General features: G+C 38.3%; 1 protein-coding gene and 1 pseudogene across 1 annotated transcript in view; both read left to right on the top strand.

Annotated features, from left to right (window-relative positions):
- pcdh15b (protocadherin-related 15b) overlaps window positions 1-22,535 on the top strand; it is a 139,122-nt gene that overhangs the window by 110,228 nt on the left and 6,359 nt on the right. The window contains exons 25-35 of the mRNA XM_066693290.1: window positions 1,043-1,170; window positions 3,646-3,861; window positions 5,922-6,010; window positions 7,212-7,388; window positions 8,667-8,885; window positions 9,918-9,926; window positions 10,294-10,404; window positions 19,034-19,055; window positions 19,521-19,559; window positions 19,700-19,773; window positions 21,175-21,310. Of these exons, the coding sequence (XP_066549387.1) occupies window positions 1,043-1,170; window positions 3,646-3,861; window positions 5,922-6,010; window positions 7,212-7,388; window positions 8,667-8,885; window positions 9,918-9,926; window positions 10,294-10,404; window positions 19,034-19,055; window positions 19,521-19,559; window positions 19,700-19,773; window positions 21,175-21,310 (1,220 nt within the window). The remainder of the gene's footprint in view (window positions 1-1,042; window positions 1,171-3,645; window positions 3,862-5,921; window positions 6,011-7,211; window positions 7,389-8,666; window positions 8,886-9,917; window positions 9,927-10,293; window positions 10,405-19,033; window positions 19,056-19,520; window positions 19,560-19,699; window positions 19,774-21,174; window positions 21,311-22,535) is intronic.
- On the top strand, window positions 12,428-14,667 carry LOC136715888 (protocadherin-15 pseudogene; annotated as a pseudogene).

A 22,535-nucleotide genomic window follows, 5' to 3' on the forward strand; every position in this document is an offset into this window, starting at 1 on the left:
TATAATCTACTAGAGGAGGCTGAATGAAGCAGAGAGGTTGAACAGAATTTCAAGTGTCAAGTGTGTAGGTGTGGTACCTTTAAAACTAGTGAAGGCACTGTATTGAGCAGATTATCTCTGCACTAGCAATTTAGACTCGCTTGTTGCAATGTAAAACATGTTCTTCTTTCTAACGTGGTTCAAATTAACACATAAACCCTGAACAATAATGTGTGGAGATGTTTCTTCATACCAAGTGGTGTTCCTTGGGGCACATCACAGCATTTTGTTAAATGATTTGGAGTCTTTTTTTGTGTTGTGTTTCCACGGTACATTCTTCAGATTGTTGCTCATGATGACTCAACTTGTAGTTAGTCAAGAAATGGCTCTCTAGCCTTGTTCTCTACCATACACAAATAACAAATAATAAGAGCGAGTTGGGATTCCTGCGACAGATTTTTTTTGTCAGAGCGAAACCTTTTAAAGGCACACTGAGCTCAGTCTCTCTCTAAACTACTTCTCTGGAGAACCGCCTGCAGGAACTGGAGCACCCCTCTTTATATCTTCGCCCCAGTGACTTGGGTGAGATATAGTTGTTGGTCAATATAGACATTACTATTGATTTATTCAATCTTCTACGTCTTTACAGCTGTTACACATGACTTTAGTCTTACTTATGTTCATTTTGGGTTTGCATCTGAGAGTTCCTCAATGTGAAGCTGTAGACCTTCAGGTTTGTTGGCAAAGAAGTAATCTGCAAATCGCAAGCAACTCAAATGGAGAACTTGGAAACGTTTTTGCAAGAATCTTCTCCAGTAGTCCAGCCTATTTCAGAATCTCTACAGTGATTCCCTCTTCACCAGGGGATTTCCCATTTTTATCTTCTGTATGGCCTGACTTCATGATGAACTCTTCATGTTCACTGCTGTTATCATTAATATACAAGTCTGTGTAGAATTAGTTTACTGTCTTGAGTGAGATTCCAGGAATTGTTGTGTGACTTTAGATTATATTGATGCTTTTATGTACACAGTGTTAATATATCAATTCTATATATTTTTAGGTAACACAGCAAAGGTGTTCATCGACATCCAGGATGAAAATGATCACCCTCCCGTATTCAGCAGACAACTATACCTGAGTGGAGTGGCGGAAGATACCAAAACATTCTCCTCGGTTTTGAAAGTCGAAGTAAGAACAACTTTGATTACCTTTATTTGGTACCTTCAGGGCAAAGGCTAGGGTTGTTAAAAAGCTCCAACATTATAGGATGATCTTGCTCCAGCTGTACAATTAAGCTCACTTATTTAATGAGTATATTTCAGCACTAGCCCTCTAAAATACTAATAGTTTCTCCAGCTGGAGAAAGTTATAGTCAACGTGTTAAATATGGAAGCCTTGAGACCAATTATTATGAAAGCTGTGGTTTGAATATCTTTGCTCCCAACTTGTCTGGCGAAGGCTGAGACAAAATACCAGAGGTTTCAAAACACAGATGTTGACTTTATATATACATATTTCTGGTACCTTTTACATACAGTTTATTTAATTAGCAACTGGCAACATACGTGCAATTAATCCAGCAGGTCAATCTTTATCTTATTTTGTATTTTAATGTTAAATAAAAGTTCTCGTTTAAAATGACTAAACATTTTAATTAGACGGCATCCTGTAACAGTTTTTGAACATGTTGCAAATAATAGAGTGATTTCAGCCCAGATGCCACACGGTCTGCCATGTAACACGAATATATAGAGTAATACAAAAATAGTTAATACAAAGAAATAAGGATACATATAACCACACTGTCATTTCCCTCTAAGATTACCTATTGAAAGCTTTTTAATTATATTCTGAGAAGAATATTTTGTCTTGTTCACATAGATTTCTATAGATTATCCTACAACTATGAGGGTGGGGGGGATAGTCTTCCAGTTGGATTTAAAAAGTGATGATGTCTAACAGCTTTGTTCACATTGTTAACATGAAAGCTGCTGGGTTTTCTTCACAGTGAGACTGTAGTTCAATTTACTATGCATTCTCAGTGTCTAACAGTTGCTGCATTAATGATAATACATTGCAGATCTTTATATGGATTTAAGAAAAGCAGCTCAGCAGCTCACAGATTAGGCTAATCTGTTTTAAATCCCTCTTTAAATAGTTTCAGAAAGATTCAATTGTAACTGTATATTACAGTATGGACCTGGAAGCATAAATGTAATGCTCCTGCCATGACAATAATAATAATAAGGAGAAGTGGAGGAGTATTGACAATTTGCAGCTGAGTTATTGGGGTTATTCTTATACAGAGATTATTTTCTCTTTTCATGGCAGTTCTAGTAACAAATGGGATATTTAAAACTGCTATCCTCAGTATCAAGAAAATGCCAGACTCTTTCTCAATTAACCCCAACCTGTGTTACACTAGAAACAATAGATGCCAACATTACATTTTTACTGCTAGACCTGCTGTTTGTCATTGTATAATAACAGCTTTAAAAACAAGTAAGCATTTCCTACATTAATGCAGTCCTGGTAATGCTTCATCCAATCATCCTGAGAAAGGAGAACTGAAACATCAAAATCCCAATGCCAGTTCTGCTAAAAAAAAAAAAATACAAATACACAAAACTGAACAATGCAACAATGAGTTAAGACTTGTTTTTTTACCCAGCTTTCCACTTTGTGCTGTATGTACTGCGTAATGTCCAATCCATTGCCTCTAGTATCATGGATACTAAAGACAATGGTGGCTTCATGGCGAGTGAACAGTCATGCCGAACAATGATGGATACCTGGTTTAAAAAAATAATTTAAAAAAAGCAAGGTGTTTAGCTAGCTGTTGGAAGCAGGACTAAACAGCACCAATACACCCTGCGAAGGAGTCTTTCCATATTGCTAGCATGATAGAAGCCGTCCAACTTTATCAATGTATATCATAACGTCTCTTGCCGAGCAGGATTTAACCTTCAAAGCAACATGGTCACATGCTATTGTTTTAACCATCCATAGATAGGATTCAGTTCTAGATTAGAAAGCTGACTCTGCAGTAACTTCCAACACATCAAGGACTTGAACATTTTATCTGATGTGTAATGGAAATGCAAGGACCTTGTATTCCTATAATAAGCAATTGCAGGATGTTTTTAAATATAATTTGTACTTCCTCTTGGAATGATATTCAGCCCATCCACTAGAAGAGATAAAAAGAGAGAGAAAGTGCAAACTATTCTACACCCATAACCTGTGTCTGCATATTAACAAAGGTGGTTTGATACAAGTCTGGAATATGTTCTCATATGGGCCATAATGTATGTGCTATAATAATGAGTAGTATAATTTCCTCCGTGTGTTAAATATACTTCTTTTGTGTTGATGGCAGAGGTTGTGCAGTACACACCATTATCTTTTTGCTTTTTAGCATCTACTCTTCCAGACCTAAAAAGTGTTATGAATCAATGTCACTGCAGAGCAATGCATTGAATCTTGAAGTTGGCTGGACAGGAGGAAATTGCACTCGCCCAGCGTGCCTGAGTGGCTCAAAGTCTCCCCCTGCTGGTAGCATGACGTGAACACAAAGGAGAGGAATGGTTCCCTCAGACAAGGTGATGGATATCTGTTTTCATTTCACCACTAATTAATTTTGTGTTGTTTGTTTTGCAACAGGCAAAGGACAAGGACACTGGGAATTATAGTGCAATGCAGTACAGATTGATTATCCCTCCTTCAACTGACGGCAAAGATGGCTTTGTGATCGAGGCGTACACGGGCATCATTAAAACGGCCATCATGTATAGGAACCTGCGGAGGTCCTATTACAAATTCGAAGTCATTGCTACGGATGATTATGGAGCAGGTCTAAGCAGCAGTGCACAAGTGGTTGTGAGTATGAAATATCGGCGGGCGTTTGTCTTTGTATGCGCTGTGTTGCGTGGGATCCTGGGGGCACACCTGCTGCTCACAATTCAGGATGATGGTGTTGTTGCTGCCAAGTCACACAGCTGTTTAATTTACATGTACTTCACCTGTGGCACCATGATTTCAAATCCAGCTCAGGTGCGAGGTAATTAGGTTCACATCACAGAATCGGAAAAACATTTAGCATCCTTTGGCTTAAAGTGAAGAGAAAAACAAGTAAATTCTTCTCACTCTGTGAAAGTGTCAAGGTTGGGTTGATGCACAGGCTCTGTGATGAAGACCAATCTCCCTCTTTGTATGCTGTATTAGATTGTTTAGGTGTTTGAGTTAAAAACATGTAATAATAAGATCTTTCCCAATAGACTGCAAAACTAATTTTAAGACTATCAAGTATACACTCACCTAAAGGATTATTAGGAACACCTGTTCAATTTCTCATTAATGCAATTATCTAACCAACCAATCACATGGCAGTTGCTTCAATGCATTTAGGGGTGTGGTCCTGGTCAAGACAATGGGAAAGAAAGGTGATTTAAGCAATTTTGAGCGTGGCATGGTTGTTGGTGCCAGACGGGCCGGTCTGAGTATTTCACAGTCTGCTCAGTTACTGGGATTTTCACGCACAACCATTTCTAGGGTTTACAAAGAATGGTGTGAAAAGGGAAAAACATCCAGTATGCGGCAGTCCTGTGGGCGAAAATGCCTTGTTGATGCTAGAGGTCAGAGGAGAATGGGCCGACTGATTCAAGCTGATAGAAGAGCAACTTTGACTGAAATAACCACTCGTTACAACCGAGGTATGCAGCAAAGCATTTGTGAAGCCACAACACGTACAACCTTGAGGCGGATGGGCTACAACAGCAGAAGACCCCACCGGGTACCACTCATCTCCACTACAAATAGGAAAAAGAGGCTACAATTTGCACAAGCTCACCAAAATTGGACAGTTGAAGACTGGAAAAATGTTGCCTGGTCTGATGAGTCTCGATTTCTGTTGAGACATTCAGATGGTAGAGTCAGAATTTGGCGTAAACAGAATGAGAACATGGATCCATCATGCCTTGTTACCACTGTGCAGGCTGGTGGTGGTGGTGGTGTAATGGTGTGGGGGATGTTTTCTTGGCACACTTTAGGCCCCTTAGTGCCAATTGGGCATCGTTTAAATGCCACGGCCTACCTGAGCATTGTTTCTGACCATGTCCATCCCTTTATGACCACCATGTACCCATCCTCTGATGGCTACTTCCAGCAGGATAATGCACCATGTCACAAAGGTCGAATCATTTCAAATTGGTTTCTTGAACATGACAATGAGTTCACTGTACTAAACTGGCCCCCACAGTCACCAGATCTCAACCCAATAGAGCATCTTTGGGATGTGGTGGAACGGGAGCTTCGTGCCCTGGATGTGCATCCCACAAATCTCCATCAACTGCAAGATGCTATCCTATCAATATGGGCCAACATTTCTAAAGAATGCTTTCAGCACCTTGTTGAATCAATGCCACGTAGAATTAAGGCAGTTCTGAAGGCGAAAGGGGGTCAAACACAGTATTAGTATGGTGTTCCTAATAATCCTTTAGGTGAATGTATATCAAGCTTACAAGCTAATGGTTTTGCTTTATGCGTGTTATATATTAAATATAATATTTTGTTGTGTGTTCAGGTGCCACATGTAAACTTCCTTTCTCTTGGCTGACCCATCTCTGTTCGCTTAGACAACCATGGGCGATGAAGATACATTCCTGTTCTGAGCCACTTTTTGTATAAGCGTGCAAAATGAGAGAAAGAGAATTTGCGGAGCCACACAATAGTTAACTAGTTGTTAATTTAATTTCTTGGGGATGTATATAGGACTTGGCAACTAAACAATAAGATTTCCCAAATCACTTATTGCACTATTTAATTTGGAAGACATTGAATAGCACATGGCTTCAAGTCAAGAAAACCATTATTGTGCTGTTTGGTACTAGGAGAATGTTATGCATGGAATAATCAATTACATGTAATGCCTATATTTCTAGATCTCTGTGGTCAATCAACTGGATATGCAAGTGATTGTTTCCAATGTTCCTCCTACTCTTGTGGAACAGAACAAAGATCAGCTCATTGGGTAACGAATCGCTTTGATCTCTAAACATCTACATAAAAGCTTAATTATGTGAAATGGCAAAATGCATGTACAGAATTTAAATGCCAAGTAGTCTTTTGATATTTTGTAAATAGCTTTGGAAGAAACACTTTGATATTGTGACACATTTATACATCCTACATACTTAAACACACTTAATGTATCTGCTCCATTGGGCAAAACAGATGTTTCAGTCATATGCGTTCAGATATCTTCTGTTATTATGCTCAGCTTTCAAAGATCAAAAAAGTAGTGATGTTTGATTGTAGTAAATATACAAGCAGAAGGAAGTATGAAATTCCTTGTGATTGAAGTCTATTAATATTTGAAGACTTACACATCCTATCTTTTTAAATAGAGATATACTGATATTTAATGACTTTTTACAATTAAGCAATAATTGTGTGTTCTTTTCCCAGTGATTTTGTAAAATGAAGCTAATTATTTTAATTATTAGTTCCACAAACGTTAAATTTGTCTTTCATGTGGCCTAGGGGCACATTTAAGATGGCCATGCTGTTGCATGCTCCTGTCTATCAGAATGACTCTTTTATACTCGCAAAGCTGACATACAGTATCAGCCAAACATGAGCAAAGTAGTTCCCTCTAACTTCGAACCCAACGCAGCTTCCAAGATTAACTGCTAGCGCTGTGGTCTCAGCTGTGAAGGGGCCGTTTATCTGAGTTTTCCCTTCCCAAGGGTAAGGCCATCAATCTAAGCTCAATATATTTTATTTTTTCCACCATAGCAAAGAAAAGTTCCAGTGCAAGCCAGGTAATTGGCTTAAAATGCCTGCCTTCTCTGAGATGAGAGCTCAGGGTGTTATAGATGCTGGCTGAGAGGCAGAGACATTGACTTTGGAAGTAATTTGTAACATTGTGGAGTTCTAATAATCAAAATAATAATTTTAACAACACAAAGCAATGCATAGTACACAGGAACATAACAAAGCAATAGTTTGATTGTTTTGTATGTTGAATAGTTAAAATCATGCACTATAATGTTTTGAGTCGGATTCTATCACAGTAACTTTCACTTTGCAGAGCTAATGATGTCAAAAAGTATATCACTCATGTGCTGTTGATTAATTCCTACCACTGGTCTTAGTCAAGAACTATTACTGGAATATGTGTTTCTTGTTGCTGTAATTGTTTTAAAAGGGCTAATTCATTTGAAACACAGGATATTGGAGCGCTACGTGCAGGATCAAATACCAGGGGCGAAGGTGGTCGTTGAATCCATTGGACCACGCAGATATGGGGATAACTTTGAGCTAGAAGATTACACAAAGTCCAATCTGATGGTGTATGCCATTGATCCACTGACTAACAGGGCTATATCACGACAAGAACTGTTTAAGTAAGCACATTTACAACATTGCACATTATTATGTGTTCTGATTTATTGTATTTGTCTGTATTTCATGTATTTTAGTTGGAATGTCTATTTAAAACAAGATTAACAAGCTATGCAGCTCCCTAGTCTATAGATGATATCTTTACATGATGCTTTCTTGCTACAATTAACACGAGATCAATGCCATTGTCAATGTGCATTGTTATTAAAACACTGAATAAGAGTGTGCTTTAGCATATGAACAATGGTTTCAATAACCTTGTTAAACACCATTACATCCATTTAATACAGGTAAGCACATTTTTACCTGCCTGTCCCACCAACACAATTAGAAAGTGTTGGGATCATATTGGTGGTGTCACCTGTTTCCTCTAGGTTCAGCCTATTTCTTCATCTGTTACTCTGGGATTTATCCAACTTTTCTATCAAAATATATCCTTTTTCTTCCTTGTAGCAAGTGCTCTAATCCTGCCATTTAAAACCAAATAAGGACTCCCATCTGTTGGTCTTCATCTTACTCCAAAACCTTACAAGTCGTCAATGAGAGAGACCTGACTCTCTTATCTCCAGTAATGCTTTTTCAAGCAATTTTATCAATTTAGCTAAAACTGCATCAAACAAAGTCCAGTTCCCAGGGTGTAGGACATCTCACCAATCCCCCTGGCCGACTGAGTATGAGGAAATGCTTTGTGGGCGAATTGTTAATCCCCCTGTATTATGGTACTGTCCTTGGCAGTCGGCATTGTGTAGGTTATGATGAGATGGATGTTATAATGAAGGTAATTTAGTAGGATTTTACTTGAGAGCGTGGTACAGTCGTCTTATCACAAAGACAGCATTCGAAGGAGGGAGACTTATAATGAGAATGAACTGGTAGATCTCATCTTTAATAATAGCTTTTCTGATACGTTATTAGAAAAATTCTGGTTGGAGAAACGAGCGTTGCTCCAGTGGTTTTCAATGAAAAGCTCACTTTATACCATCAATGTTTCTCTGTGGATCTTGTAATTACATGTATATCCTCTCACTTACAGCTTCAGCAAAAATAAAGTCACAGGGACAAGCGTATTCGCATGTCACCTTTAGATCTTGTTTTCAGAGCGTCTTCATAAAACAAGGCCACCATCAAAGTCATATTGGCGAAGCAGAGATGTTCAAAATCCTGTTGATTTCTCCCTTTGATAAATGTTATAAGGTTTGTTTGCATTGATAAAAGTAGGTATTTGCTTAATGCGGTGTCTTTTCTCACCATTTTTCTGTATGTATGTATTTATTGAATAGGTTTTTGGATGGAAAGCTGTTGGATATCAACAAAGACTCACAGCCCTACCTGGGTCAGGGGGGGCGCATTCTGGAAATTCGCACCCCTGATATCGTTGCAAGTGTGAAGAAGGCAGCCCAGGCAGTGGGCTACACAGAGGGGGCCTTACTGGCTCTCGCCATCATCATCATTCTGTGCTGCATCCCTGCTATCTTAATAGTCATGGTCACTTACAAACAGTGAGTACACTGCCTCATATCCCAGCAATACCTGAAACAAGGGCCAAGCAAAAAGATATACTGAGCAGCCTATCTCAATCTAATTACTTACAGAAAAACAACTCTGAGAAAAGGGCCGATCTTCAATTGGAAACGAATGAAAGCAAAACCAATTAATGCCACAGTGACACGCTTTACCAAATACAAATGCTTGGCTTTTGCATTCACGGGAGGCACCGATGGTTTTAACACACACCACGAGATTGCAGACCAGCATATGGTCGAGCTGAACGTGCGTTTGTGGAGAATGCTCGCAAAGAAACCAATGATCATTAAACGCAAAGCTGTTTTTAAAGGATGACAGACTTTCAATTGAGGAAAGTGAATCCTCTAAAGGAATTTGCTTAGATGACTAGGTTTGCTGCCCCAGCTTTACTTAAATAGTGTTGTTTGGATTAATGCACAGAGAACAGATGGGTCAGAATTGTTACACTAAGCTGATGATGTATACTGCTTGAGGTACAGCTCTCTCGGAGCCTGAAGAATGACACAAGGGGCATTTTAGGTGATCCACTTACAGCACTGGGGGGACTTTAATCTGTAGCATGGATTCTCATTGTACAGAAGTGTTTGGATGATATTATTTTAATTGCATTTGTTGTTAATAAGAAAAATGAAAAGAACTCTGACAGTTTATTCTAGTAAGGGTTTAATATCCCTGCCCCCCTCCCTGAAGTAATAGAGGATTTGACCATACATTTTCCCTAAACACTCACTGCTGGAAATGAATTATTTAATAATGTAGCCTATATTATTTTACTTGCAGCAATTTATTTACCAAATGGAATTGTACAAAGCTTGACATGGAAATTAGCATTTCCTTATAAATAACTTTGCCATACATTTGCAGTGGCCACGAATTCAATTTCCATGCTCAGCAAATAATACCCATCCCGTCCACAATATATAAAAGGAATATTACCAAACTGCTTTAGTAGAATTGTCATAACAAATTTTATTTTTCTCTATTCTCTTTGCTCTTCCCGTCATCAGATTTAAGGAGTAAGTATTATCAATTCCTTATTTTACTGTTCATTTCTGAGAGTTATTCTATGCAATATATTATAAAACAACATTTGTTACGGTCCTTAAGAGTCACCCACAGAAACGGTATAGTGGTATTGTTTGTGGGAACAAAAGAAAATAATTGTTCAGGTTTCAAAATTAGGATCAAACGTAATAAAGCATATGCAACACATCCCTGCAAAATTGGATTCCTACATGACGACTTTGTGTCTTGGTTGATATCAGTGTTCAAATAGTAATTTATGTTGACTTGACTTCATAGCAGGGGAAGTTTCTTTAAAATATGCTGACTTCATTACTTTCAATGCTCGGGGTTTCATAGCTCTTTTTCCATTTGTGAAAGGCGACAGGCAGAGTGTGCGAAAACGGCAAGAATCCAGATGGCGCTGCCAGCAGGCAAACCAACGGGGGGCACCGCCAATAATCTGTATGAGGAACTTGGGGACAGCACGATGTAAGTACTTTTTCATGTTTTTTTATATATATATGAATATAATCTCCAGTAAATTTTTATGTTCAGATTAAAGGTCAAATGGTTATTAGTGACCTCTATTTATACAATGGATTTTGCCTAGCAAGAAAAAATAATAACAGCTTAAAGTTTATCCGAAAGGTAAACAAGACATGCTACTCCGTGCTTCCCTTCAGTGTAATCTTTTTTTTTTTTTTTTTTTTTTCTGGGAAATTAGTTTGCCTGTGACTTTTTATTCATTTTTTTTTTATAATTTTGTATCAGACTTCCATGCTTCAGCAGTTTTGAGCTGCTCAGATATAGTGCAATTAATGCAATAGGATTTCACCTTCTAGTAAAATATGATCCTTAATATGCACTGAAGTTTTAATGCTTAAGATTAAAAAAAAAAAAAAAAAAGATGAGCAGAAACAGGCAAGCAAGTCTCTGTAGAATAGTGGAAGTTCACGTCTCTTTAGTATAATTGAAATAAATTCAGCAACTAATTTAAAAAGACTGATAAAAATAATTAAATGCGCTGATAAGTGCTTAAGTCCTGCATTTATGCTATCTGCACACCAGTACTGGACAAATATTGATATATTACAAGTACTATAAGCTATTTTGCACCTGCACAGCAAGTTTACATAGGTTTATAAAAATCTCATAACACCATTCAAATTAAAATTCCCCCAAAAAAACAAACGCATTCAGAATGGGTTTATTGCTTTTGAGGGGTTATTGATTTTATTCCACGTCACAGTTTGATGTAAAGTAAGCAATGAAAGTGGGATGAATTTGGAAAGGAAATTGCTCACTCTGAAAACGCCAACTGCAGACCCTTGAAAAGCCACCTCTCTTTATTAGACATCTTATTTATACCTCGGAAAGGAAGGTGAATTATTAGTACATGTGGTATCGCAAGGTTAAATACAAATCTTTGACAAGAAATTGAATTTCTCTCCAAAAGATATAACTATGAAGATTATAATTTTAAGGCTGTTCAGTAACCGAAAACTGTTTGTGGGTTTCATGGCATTTTACCCAGAATGCTCCAGGGTCCTGTCCATGGCAGTGCATCTGAATGTTGCACATCTAGAGAGGAGGGAACTGTTCTGGGTTACTACAGCTCTTACAGTATCATGTTACTATTCATTCCTTGATTATTTTTTTAACCTCTTTCATCCTCTCTGTCTGTCTTCTGTCATGTCCATTAATTAACCATGTATGGATTCAGGCATCAGTAAGTAGACTTTTCTCAAACTGACACACAATATTTTGGATCTACTAGCTAAGTAAATTAAATGGCTGCTCAGTAGCTTTTAGTCCCGCTGTGTTATAAGTGCATACCGCTTAATGCAACCTTTGCTTAAAACATAAGCTTGTATTTTTAGCTAGTAAACCTTAAAAAGCCTTTCCCTTAATAATTAGCAAAGCAGTCAAATTAATATATCTGTAGATAACAGATTTTCATTATCTCTAAACCCATATGGAAATCACATTTTGATAATATATGTGCTATATTCTATATACACGTATGACTTTTCCATAAGGGAATGTGCTGAACTGACTGTGATGTTTGTGTTGCCCTTCACCTTGTGTTTAGAATACAATCCATGTAGTGGAAATGACACTATACTACGAGTAACAACGTGATAATATCTTGGTCACGACTGAAAGAGGAACACATGATGCTTTCTCTCGTGTAGCTAATTTATTTAATTTTTTGGTGTTGACTTTTTTGGAGTGAATTCCTCATGGCATAAAGCGATTAGATTTGTAAGCATCTGAGCATACACTCCACTCTCATCAAAACACAATCTTTAAGAACCAGTCAGATCAGCGAGTTAATTAAGTTAATGGGTTTATTACTATGGGATTGGAATGCTTACAGGCTTGTAGGAAGAAAAAAAAAAAGCCAGGCCATTTTAATTTAGCATGTACTGTGCTAAGTTTGGAATTCACTTCTTATTTTTGTCTTCGTTAAACAATAAATAAATACCTGTAATATTTGTTTGGTATTCATGAAAGTCCGATTTAAGAAATAATATCTAAACTGTGCTTAATCGTATTTCTCCCAAATGGAAGTGTTCAAGTGATATTTCTCTGTAATGTCTTTCCAGTGAGAGTCTGCAAATGAGGGAGGAGTGTTCTGTTTTAATGGGATAGTGGCACCATAGCTTTTTCTTTTACATAAATCTGTCTCCTGCATGTTTCCTTACACCTCATTATCTTCTTTTCTTTCAAGTCTTTTTCTTCTCTACCATTTTCAACAAAGCAGGGGAAAAAAGTCTGTTTTAGAAGAGGGAGATCGGCAAAGACTTATAAGCACGTTTGCGTCACGTGCGATCGCAGCTCACAAGCAGTCCACCGCCAATGGATCGCTGAACAACAACCTCCCAAAGTCTGCTAGTAACATTACTTTCTTGTCCGATGACAACCCACTGACTACCAAGAACCCATTGTATGATGAAGACATGCAAGATAGCCCAGAGGGGCAGAGGTTCTCCCAGAAAAGGAGAGCTTTATTGGGCAGGCACTCTCCCAGAAGACTGGGCTTAAAAGAACATTTTCTGAAACTTCCTTCTGCTGGGTCTTACCATGCGTGGACTTTGCCATCTCGGCTTCACAGGAGGCAGACGTACGATACCCTCAGTCGACAGGTCATCATGGATCCGGTTCAGTGGGAGCTGGAATTGTTCAAAACGGACCTGAGAGGCAGCAGGGAGAACTGGGGCAGCATCACCAGTAAAAGTACTCAGACGAAATTAACGGTCAAAGAGCAGGCCAGGCAATTCGAACAGCAGGCCTTGCAGGAAATGAAACAAAGTCAAGCTCGGGAATTGAAGGGGCTGCAGTCTCCACTCCCAACTAAGAGTGACCAGGCCGAGAACCCAGATCTGAACCCAGATTACCCTCTTCCACATCTGGGTTGCTCGTACAGCCCTCCGCCACCCTTTTCTCCCATTTCACAAACTGCGGCCGACGATTGGCTGCCCGCTCCCTCGATCATCATCACGCATTCAGAAGCCTCCCCTCCCCCAACCCACAGGCCCACTCCACCGGTGCTGAGGAGATACAGCTCCAGCAGTTCCTCTTATCTGGCCAGCAGCCCTTGCGAGGTCACGGTCAAGGTCATCCCAGATCCGCCGGACGTTCCTCCACCTCCTCCGCCTCCCCCAACTCCCCCACCCCTGCCTCTTGTTCCACCTCCCCCACCACTCCCTGTTCCTCCATCCTCCTCTTCTCCTTCTCTGTCCACTCTTGCAAAGCCTGCCTCGCTCTTTGTCCTGCCCCCCTTGCCCACAGTATCAACCCTACGGCCAGCATCCTTACGTGCTCCTCCTCCACCCATCCCATCCCCCAAAACCCAGCCCCCCACCCCAAGAAAGGAGCTGAAGGGAATTCTCAGAAACATCCAGAACTTAGCCGACATAGAAAAATCTGTTGCCAACATGTACAGTCAAATAGACAACAACCGCAAGGCACCGAAGATTGTCCCGAGGCCACAAGCACCTCCCACGACCGAGGTACCTAAATCAGAAATGCCAGAGGACCAAAACAAGCCAAATTCTACTAGTATGAACTGCATTGTAGAGGAGCTTGAAAAACGCTTTCCATCTCAGTCTACTGTCTTGTGACTGTCATATTTCTGTGCTTCTTTTTTTATCACTGTTTGTTTTGGTTATTGCTCTTGTTTTGCTTTTACATGCATTTTCCATCTGTTGAAGATATGTTTTCACAACTACTTGGTTGTTTCTGGGGATTATGAGCATGTTTTAAAAGCTCTTTTCTTAAGGCGTTTTATACATTATTTACAGCAAGTGTCTCAGTTGCAGAGATTTATAAAGGTGGAATATTTCATGTATATTAATTTTCTCTCTGCTTATGTTGTACATATTTTAAAACTTTTTGAATATTGAAGGGACCATATATGGGATGCTATATTGAATACATGTGACAAGTAAAGGCTTTAGTGCTTTGCCACTGCCAATTATATACATATAAAGCAGAGTGAATTGTGTTGAAATAAGTGCAAATATTAACTGAATAATAAAACCAAGTATATATATTTTGTATTGTATATACTTATTTGTATATACAATTATATACACACACACACATACAAGGTCTTCTCGTCATGTATTGCTAGATTACTGAATTTGCAATTCTAAAATTATATTGTCATGTTGTTACATGATATTATGGTCTTGTTGCTTTTCACTGTGCTGAATTTTCTGAATATTATATAAAGCTTTGCTAAGATGCGTTGTGCGTGCTTCTGTTTTTCTTTTCCCCTACATTCATTTAAGTCTTGATGTTATCCCTGGCATCATCTTTATCTGCCCAATGTATAATTGACCTCAAGAGTACAAAACTTTGAATGTCCCTTTGAAGGGATCCAATGGGCTCTCATTCTTTAGAATATGCAATCTAGTTCTCAGATCAGATCTTAAACCTTTTCAAACCCAACGTCTATTATTCAAAGCCAAGCTGAATGAACTCTATGAAGAGAGAGCTCACTAAATAGCTAATGTGCATGGACAGCATATGGCATTGATGAATTCACTTGCCTCTTGACCTACAGTACACAGCAATAACACGTCAAGTTATCTTTTGTGGAACTCACAGAAGAAAGGTTGCTTCAGGAAGATTAATATTATATTTTTCAGGCATCTGACATAAAATATATGTATGAATCTCAGTAGCTAGTAGATCAGTAGGGCTGTGTAATTAAAATGACATTTGAAAGCATCATCACGGTTTATTTACCTTTCAGCATGTTTAGCAGGAGTCCTTGTTAAAGACGTAGAACAAAACGGATGTTATTAACTAAAAACTATTTCTTGAATTATACTCTTCTTTGTGTTACTATTTGTGTGTTTGTTGAAGTTTCTTACTAGTCTACACAGGTCTTATTTGGTTAATAAAAGCCCGACTTTCAGGCTCACCTACCGCACTGATACATTTAATTAGTTAACTAATCCATCATGCAGCTGGTTTGTTAGTAGATTTCACACATTGTTAATATCACCATGTTTAGCTTAATTCGGGTTATGTTTCCCAGTAAGCATAAATTGGATCACACCACATGATTCCTTTTCTAATTAATAGCGTATTCTTTCAAGATAATCATTGACTTTACATTAGGAGACTTACAGCTTCATTGTGGTTGTTGAATCACAGCCCATTCAGTTTGGTCTTTTCACTTTAAATGCGTGTCATTTGAGTCAGCTGAAAAGCAGTCATTGTCTGAAACCAGTAATACCACATTGATCTAATCTCTTTCATTGAACTTTTTGTTTTTACCTTTACTCATCTTTGTTTAAAGCCATTTATTAATTTAAGTGGGGAGATGTGGAGTGGGTCCAAGGAGGATGTTGCCCTTGGTTGGGGGTCTGGCATGGAGGCAGTGTGCGGCAGTACTGTGATTGAGGGGCTTTGGAGCGGATTCAAAGAGCATGTAGCCCACGCTTACTGCCATTCCAGCAGGTTGGGACCTTTCAGTTGAGTGGGGTCAGGGTTGACTGCAAGGCTTCTTTTAGGAAATGTATTTTCAGGGTTAAATAGTGCAGTGGTTTTTAAACTGACATTATATAATGTTGAGGAGAAAGAAGTGGAAACAACCATGGTCTGCTTAGCAACACTCACACAGTGTTATGCCTTTTTTAAAGCCGAGGCCAGCTGTGCACTTGACAAAATCTTAGGAAAATGGCACCTTAATGTTCAGCATTTCCAGAAGTAGGTGATAATTGAGGGGAATTGCTGCTACATGATAGCTCACTCAGTAAAATGTTTTCCATCTCTTATCAAGTGAATCTGTTTGGGAACACCTACATGTTGTAGATATTTACCATGATGTGCGGTACGAGTTAAGCATCGTAAAACGTCAGTTTCCTACGACCAACTGCCAGTAATGGCATTGCGATTCTTTCGAGTGATTCTTGAATTTTATTCTCAGTCTCCGCATAATTTTTTACAGATGCAGCAAAACACATTTAATCATAAAAATATATAGTACGGAAATGTAAACAAACATGGGTTCAGTCTACTTTTGATATTTGTTTAGTATAACAGAAACACCAGCAGGGAGACTCTTCAGGTCTGAGGGGTCTTTAGCTGTGTTATAGTTACTGCTGTTGAGGATGATAGTACCAATAATCCAAAGAACAGATTTGGAGGCCTTTCTCTGTGAAGCTCTTTGCACACTGGTTCTATTGTGCAAAAACAATGATTTGGTTGTAGCTAAATTAATCACTACCTTGCAGTCCCGCTCTCCCTTCATTAAGACTTATTCCTGGTCAGTGGACTTGGCCATGTATTACATGAATATGTGACAAAACCAGAATAATAGCAGAGAGTTGTGTAGTGTGTGTATAGGGAACACAACAGCCATCTGATTAGTGAGTAATTACACAAGAAATTTCCAAGATAAAGAAATAACACTGTAGATGAAACGCTAGACACAATATTATTTAGGCAATAATTTCTTGGCTGCCTTCTCTCTGAATTAATAAACCTAACAAGCAGCTGAATATCAGCCAATGGGAGTGGAGTCCATGTTATATGGAGGCTGCAATAAAACAAGGAACATGCTTTATCGTGGACAGTTATAACAAAGTGAGTGAAACTGAACTGAAAGAGTTAAAAAAAAAAAAAAAAGAATCTGAACTCAAGCATGAAGCAGTTTTGCTAACAGGTGTATTTTTGGAAACAGATTGTCAGTGGGGATTTAAATACATTTCTGTTATTACTGTGTTTTCCAGCTAGCAGATGGATTACAGTGCATATGGGATACACATTTACTTTCATTGTATTACTTACTTTTGTCTTTGGACATTATTTATTTCACAAAATGCCTGTAACAAGAGAACATTCAGCCTTTATTTTTATTTTTTTTAAACCGACCCCTTGTGTTTCAGCCACGAATGATTGTAACTCATTGTATATTACCCTGCAAAATGCGTCACATGTGACTCAAGGAGGGAAAATAATTCTGCTGCTTACCCACAACATAATATGTTTCAAAATGATTTGATTATAGCAAACAATTGGGGGCAGAACCTCTTCTTGTCATGTGGTACCAACAGGATGCATGACTTATTAACCGTGGATTATAAGAAATAGTTTTCTTCATGATTGAAGGCCTGCAGGACTCATTTGTCTTTTACCTTCTGGATTGCGCAGTCGTACCTCATTTACCAGATTATTTATCATGCTTTCAATGCTGAAGTGTGCTGCTAAGCAGTCATACAGTCTTGTACTCTCACCGAACAAACAGATTAAGTGTGTCAGATCATGAAGGAAGAAAAGAAATTCAAAAAGTCTTATGAAAGTCACAAATCATTGTTTAGTGATAAATCTTCATTTTAATTCCTCATTACTTTCACATCAAAGGACAGTTGCAGTAATTTGCCTCTGATAATCAGCAGCATGTGCTGAATTTTAATTCAGAGCCATTACGCATGGTGACATTAAAGATTAAAAGAGATGCTCATCTCTGTCTTTTATTTTTCTCTCCAATGTAATTAAATGTTTTCCCTAGTCCGCTGCCTTTGAATCTTTTTAATCTCAACATAATGTTAAACCGTTTTACCCTCTACCTCAGAGAGATCATGGCATTGTCATTTATGTTGTGCATCAATCCTGAATGAAAATTAACTCTTTTTGCATGAATTAGCTGTGCTAGATGTTAGTTTGGACTTAATCTGCCCTTCTTAATTCAGATTAAATTGCATTTTAACATTCAAGTTTCCAGTGTTCCAGAATTAGATGTTACAGCCAAGAACACGATAACAGAACGACAAGAGTTTCATGAGGTTTGAGATGCCTTATTTTCTCGCATGGAGTTACAATCCATAAACTGACATGTCTTGATTTAAGGTCTACACAAGTCTTTTGAAAGAGGGTAGGGAAGTTTAACTAACATGCTGTATTTCTTATCTGCTGGGTATGTTATTTTGATAATTTCCTACCAAATCTTAAGTATAAAATATTCCGGTATGTATAGGGTAATGCTCTGTGGTACAACAGTAGCCCATTAAGGGTAGCACGGAACACATTTTCATTTTTTCTTTCTATTTCTGTATATTTCCTTATTTTGTCTCTTTTCCTTGATGTTTCCATAATGATGCTAAATATGAATTTCTTTCTTTGTGATACTCTTTCAAATTTTTCATCACTTCGCAAACATCATATATTAAAGCATTTCTCACTCAAAATGCAGGAGCCTAAGCAGACTTTCTTCTGCAACTGCATGTTAAAATAAATTGGAACAGAAGGATTATAAATCAAATGTTCTTGCACTATTTATTTTAAAGGTGTAGCACTAGTTATTTTATCAATCATAAAGCATAGAGCCTGATGATTTTCCGGGTTCTGTTCAGATTTAACCATCCATTAGTTTGCATTCGTTGATAATAATCTGCCACTACCTTACAAGTTCAAGGTGAGAGACTATACATTTTTTTAAACATGAAAATGCTGAAAGTGTGAGTGTCATACCCCACACTCATAGAAATTATACAGTAAGTAAAACAATTTCTAACTTCATGAAGTGTTTTTTTTTTTTTTTTTAGTTTTGGACACAATTATTTACTTGTGTTTTCCACTATTTTCTTTCGTCCTACAGGCGAGGATATGGACAGCAAGAGGTAAGCATTTTTTGTATGCACTTGAGTGCAATAAATTGTTTGACTATTTCTTAAACTAATACAATGATAGTTAATATGCAAATTGTTTATCATAGTATGAATCAGCATTAAATAATATCTCACCAGGAAAATTGCAAATACTGCTACTGCAAAACAATATGTTGTAATGGCAAGGTACTGGAATGGTATTTGGAGAGCTTCAGTGATTACAATTTGTAGCATTGACATTATCAAGGTTGCGGTGTGCTGTGGTGCTGAAATTTCTGGTCTTGATTTGACTGAGGGTTCGTCCAGTGTTTGGTTCTGACTGATCCACCGTTAGGTCCACTTTTATGCTCACTTTTACACTTCTCCTTCGAGGCTGGCAGGTTTCCAGCCTTCTCTACATCTCATATCAACTTAATAAATCTTTAAATATCTTCTCTGTTTTCTACCTCTCCTTGTCTTTAAACTAATCTTTGGCAGCAACAGCAATTGCTGAGGCCATCTCTTCTGAGACCAGAGGTACAAAATTATTACTTTTATGAAACTCTTGAGACATTCTCGCATGTAATTTACTGCAGCAGGTACCCATGACTTGCACTTTTTCTAACCATTTCTCTTCGCTGCAGTGTCTTTGACTCGTGATTTCCGTTTCATTATAGGAGCTCTCTATGGAATCGGGCATCGATCCAGGGCAGGAATATTACACACAAGATTATTACAATTATGATCATGGGTAAGTCTACATACTTTTTAGGCTGAGACCATTCATTGATACTGGAATTTGTACCCCGAGAGCTGATCTTGAAAAGAATATCATGTATAAAATTTGCTTTCAATGTTACTCATATACTACCTTCCATATATACTGAAGAAAGCAATAGTAAATACTTCCATCCCTTGACAGTGAAGGTACATTTTTTGTCTTTGAATGGGGTTCACTAGAACGTCAATTTGGTTTACTCAGACAATAATGGCAAGACAGATTGCTTTACAGGCCACGTATGATGAAAATTATCCATATGGTCCCCAATAAAATGGAAAATGGTCGGTTGTATGAACAGATGCAGATCAAATGTTGGTACGCTGAGCTCAGCTCTTAGGATTTACTTCCAGCACCCAAGAGAGATCCTGATAGTTTTACATGATGAAAGATGCAAACTAGCTGGGCTGCCAGACGCCAGCCTCAGCAATATCATAATGCCAGATGACAGAAACGCCTCCTTAGCTTTCAGCTCCACGTGGTATTTTTAAAACTCTCAATAATTCCAGACATTGATAGCAGAGTTTTATTTTGATAAATGACTTTTTCTGTGTGAATTCAGCAGTTTTAAAAGGAAACAAATATAAAGATTTGCAAGGAGTTAGTTGTTTGTTACTATTGTGAGATAGGTTTGACTGATGACTTCGGCACTGTGCGAACTCTGCACATTTGAAAGTAAAACCCAGGCTGTAATAAAATGCTGGAGTCCAAGGCCAAGCCATTTATGGCTTTGTGTTTACATGCAAACTATTGGTTTCTCCTTCTCAATACATGGTTAAAGTTAATTTTTTTTTAGCACTTCAAAAATGTGTCTAGGGAATTTTTACCCATAGAGCCAATTAAAAATGCTTACATATTGCAAAAGTGTCCCTGTAACCTCAAATGACATGGCTGTTTGTGTATCTTCAATGTAGGTTAAACCATGCTACACATTTAACCTCACAGCCTGGGAACATATTTAATTAACAACTCAGAACTGACCCTATATGCGGATGATTTCATGCACTGTGTGGTAGGTCTTGTATGTCAAGCGCAGATTAATTGGCAGCCCAGATGCACCCTTATGGATCTTGAACATGCAGTGTTTTGCAGTCAAGGAGAATGCATCAGGAATCCTGTAAGGAAAATGTGCCCACGATGAACCAAAGCCTCATTACCAACTCTTTCACTCGTAACCTTTGACACAAGGACCTCTGTACACACTAGTTAATGTCCCGGTCCTTTTCACTCAATAATTCACTCCAATAATATAGAAATAAAGACTGGTATTTTGTGTATTGATTGCATGAAGTGAAGTCCCTCAGAACGTAATGGTATTTGTTCCCTGTTGCTCTAAAGAGATTCTGTTACCTGACCGTGTTGGATCTGTTTCAGGTATGAACTTCCTCAGTATGGCAGTCGCAGAAGGTTAATTTCTCCATCGGGGATGTATGATGAGTATGGAGAGGTGATTATGGAGGATGATGGGAGCTACTACTACAGCCCACACGGATCCTCTGCTGAAGGAGAGGTACCGTCACTATGCTCACATTCATGTCCATACATGTGCACAATACATGTGCATGGCAATATTACTATGTTGACTGCTATTGATTTCTGAGGAGTTTACTCCCTGGCCTAACTCAGTTTAAATGTATTACACTAAACAAATCTCAGAATAGTTGTTCTTCGTTTGAAACAATATTATCAAAGTATGCCATGACAATACAGGCAGTAAATCATTCAACTGTCATGGACCTCATTTGGGGCAGCAGTGCTCTGAACAAATGTCTTTACCTAGACAACCCAAGAGTGAAATATTAAAAATTAATTAAAAGCCGTGTGAATGGATTTAAATAAGTTTTATAAAGCCAAATATATTTTGTGGATGAACAACATTTATTGTTCTAATAAAATGCCCTCAGATATAATGAGCTCCTGCTAAGAATAACAAATGAGAAAAGATAAGACCTTATGAAATGAAACTGGATAATTAAACAGCTGCTAGCTTAATAGGAACGGAGATAATAAATAAAAACAAACAAACATGATCAGCTCGACTGCTACAGATTGTGTTCAATACCTTTTATGCTTTTAACACCATATAAAGCATAACATTATACTGATGTACTGGATACAGAATATTTGATCCTATGTCTGTCAACTCACTATGTGCTCACTAATAAAAAATGCATATAAAGGCTCTTTGGGACAGTGCAGATATGTACACTCACCTAAAGGATTATTAGGAACACCTGTTCAATTTCTCATTAATGCAATTATCTAACCAACCAGTCACATGGCAGTTGCTTCAATGCATTTAGGGGTGTGGTCCTGGTCCAGACAATCTCCTGAACTCCAAACTGAATGTCTGAATGGGAAAGAAAGGTGATTTAAGCAATTTTGAGCGTGGCATGGTTGTTGGTGCCAGACGGGCCGGTCTGAGTATTTCACAATCTGCTCAGTTACTGGGATTTTCATGCACAACCATTTCTAGGGTTTACAAAGAATGGTGTGAAAAGGGAAAAACATCCAGTATGCGGCAGTCCTGTGGGCGAAAATGCCTTGTTGATGCTAGAGGTCAGAGGAGAATGGGCCGACTGATTCAAGCTGATAGAAGAGCAACTTTGACTGAAATAACCACTCGTTAAACCGAGGTATGCAGCAAAGCATTTGTGAAGCCACAACACGTACAACCTTGAGGCGGATGGGCTACAACAGCAGAAGACCCCACCGGGTACCACTCATCTCCACTA

This window comes from Amia ocellicauda, chromosome 20, assembly GCF_036373705.1.
Source record: "Amia ocellicauda isolate fAmiCal2 chromosome 20, fAmiCal2.hap1, whole genome shotgun sequence".
Taxonomy (NCBI): Eukaryota; Metazoa; Chordata; class Actinopteri; order Amiiformes; family Amiidae; genus Amia; species Amia ocellicauda.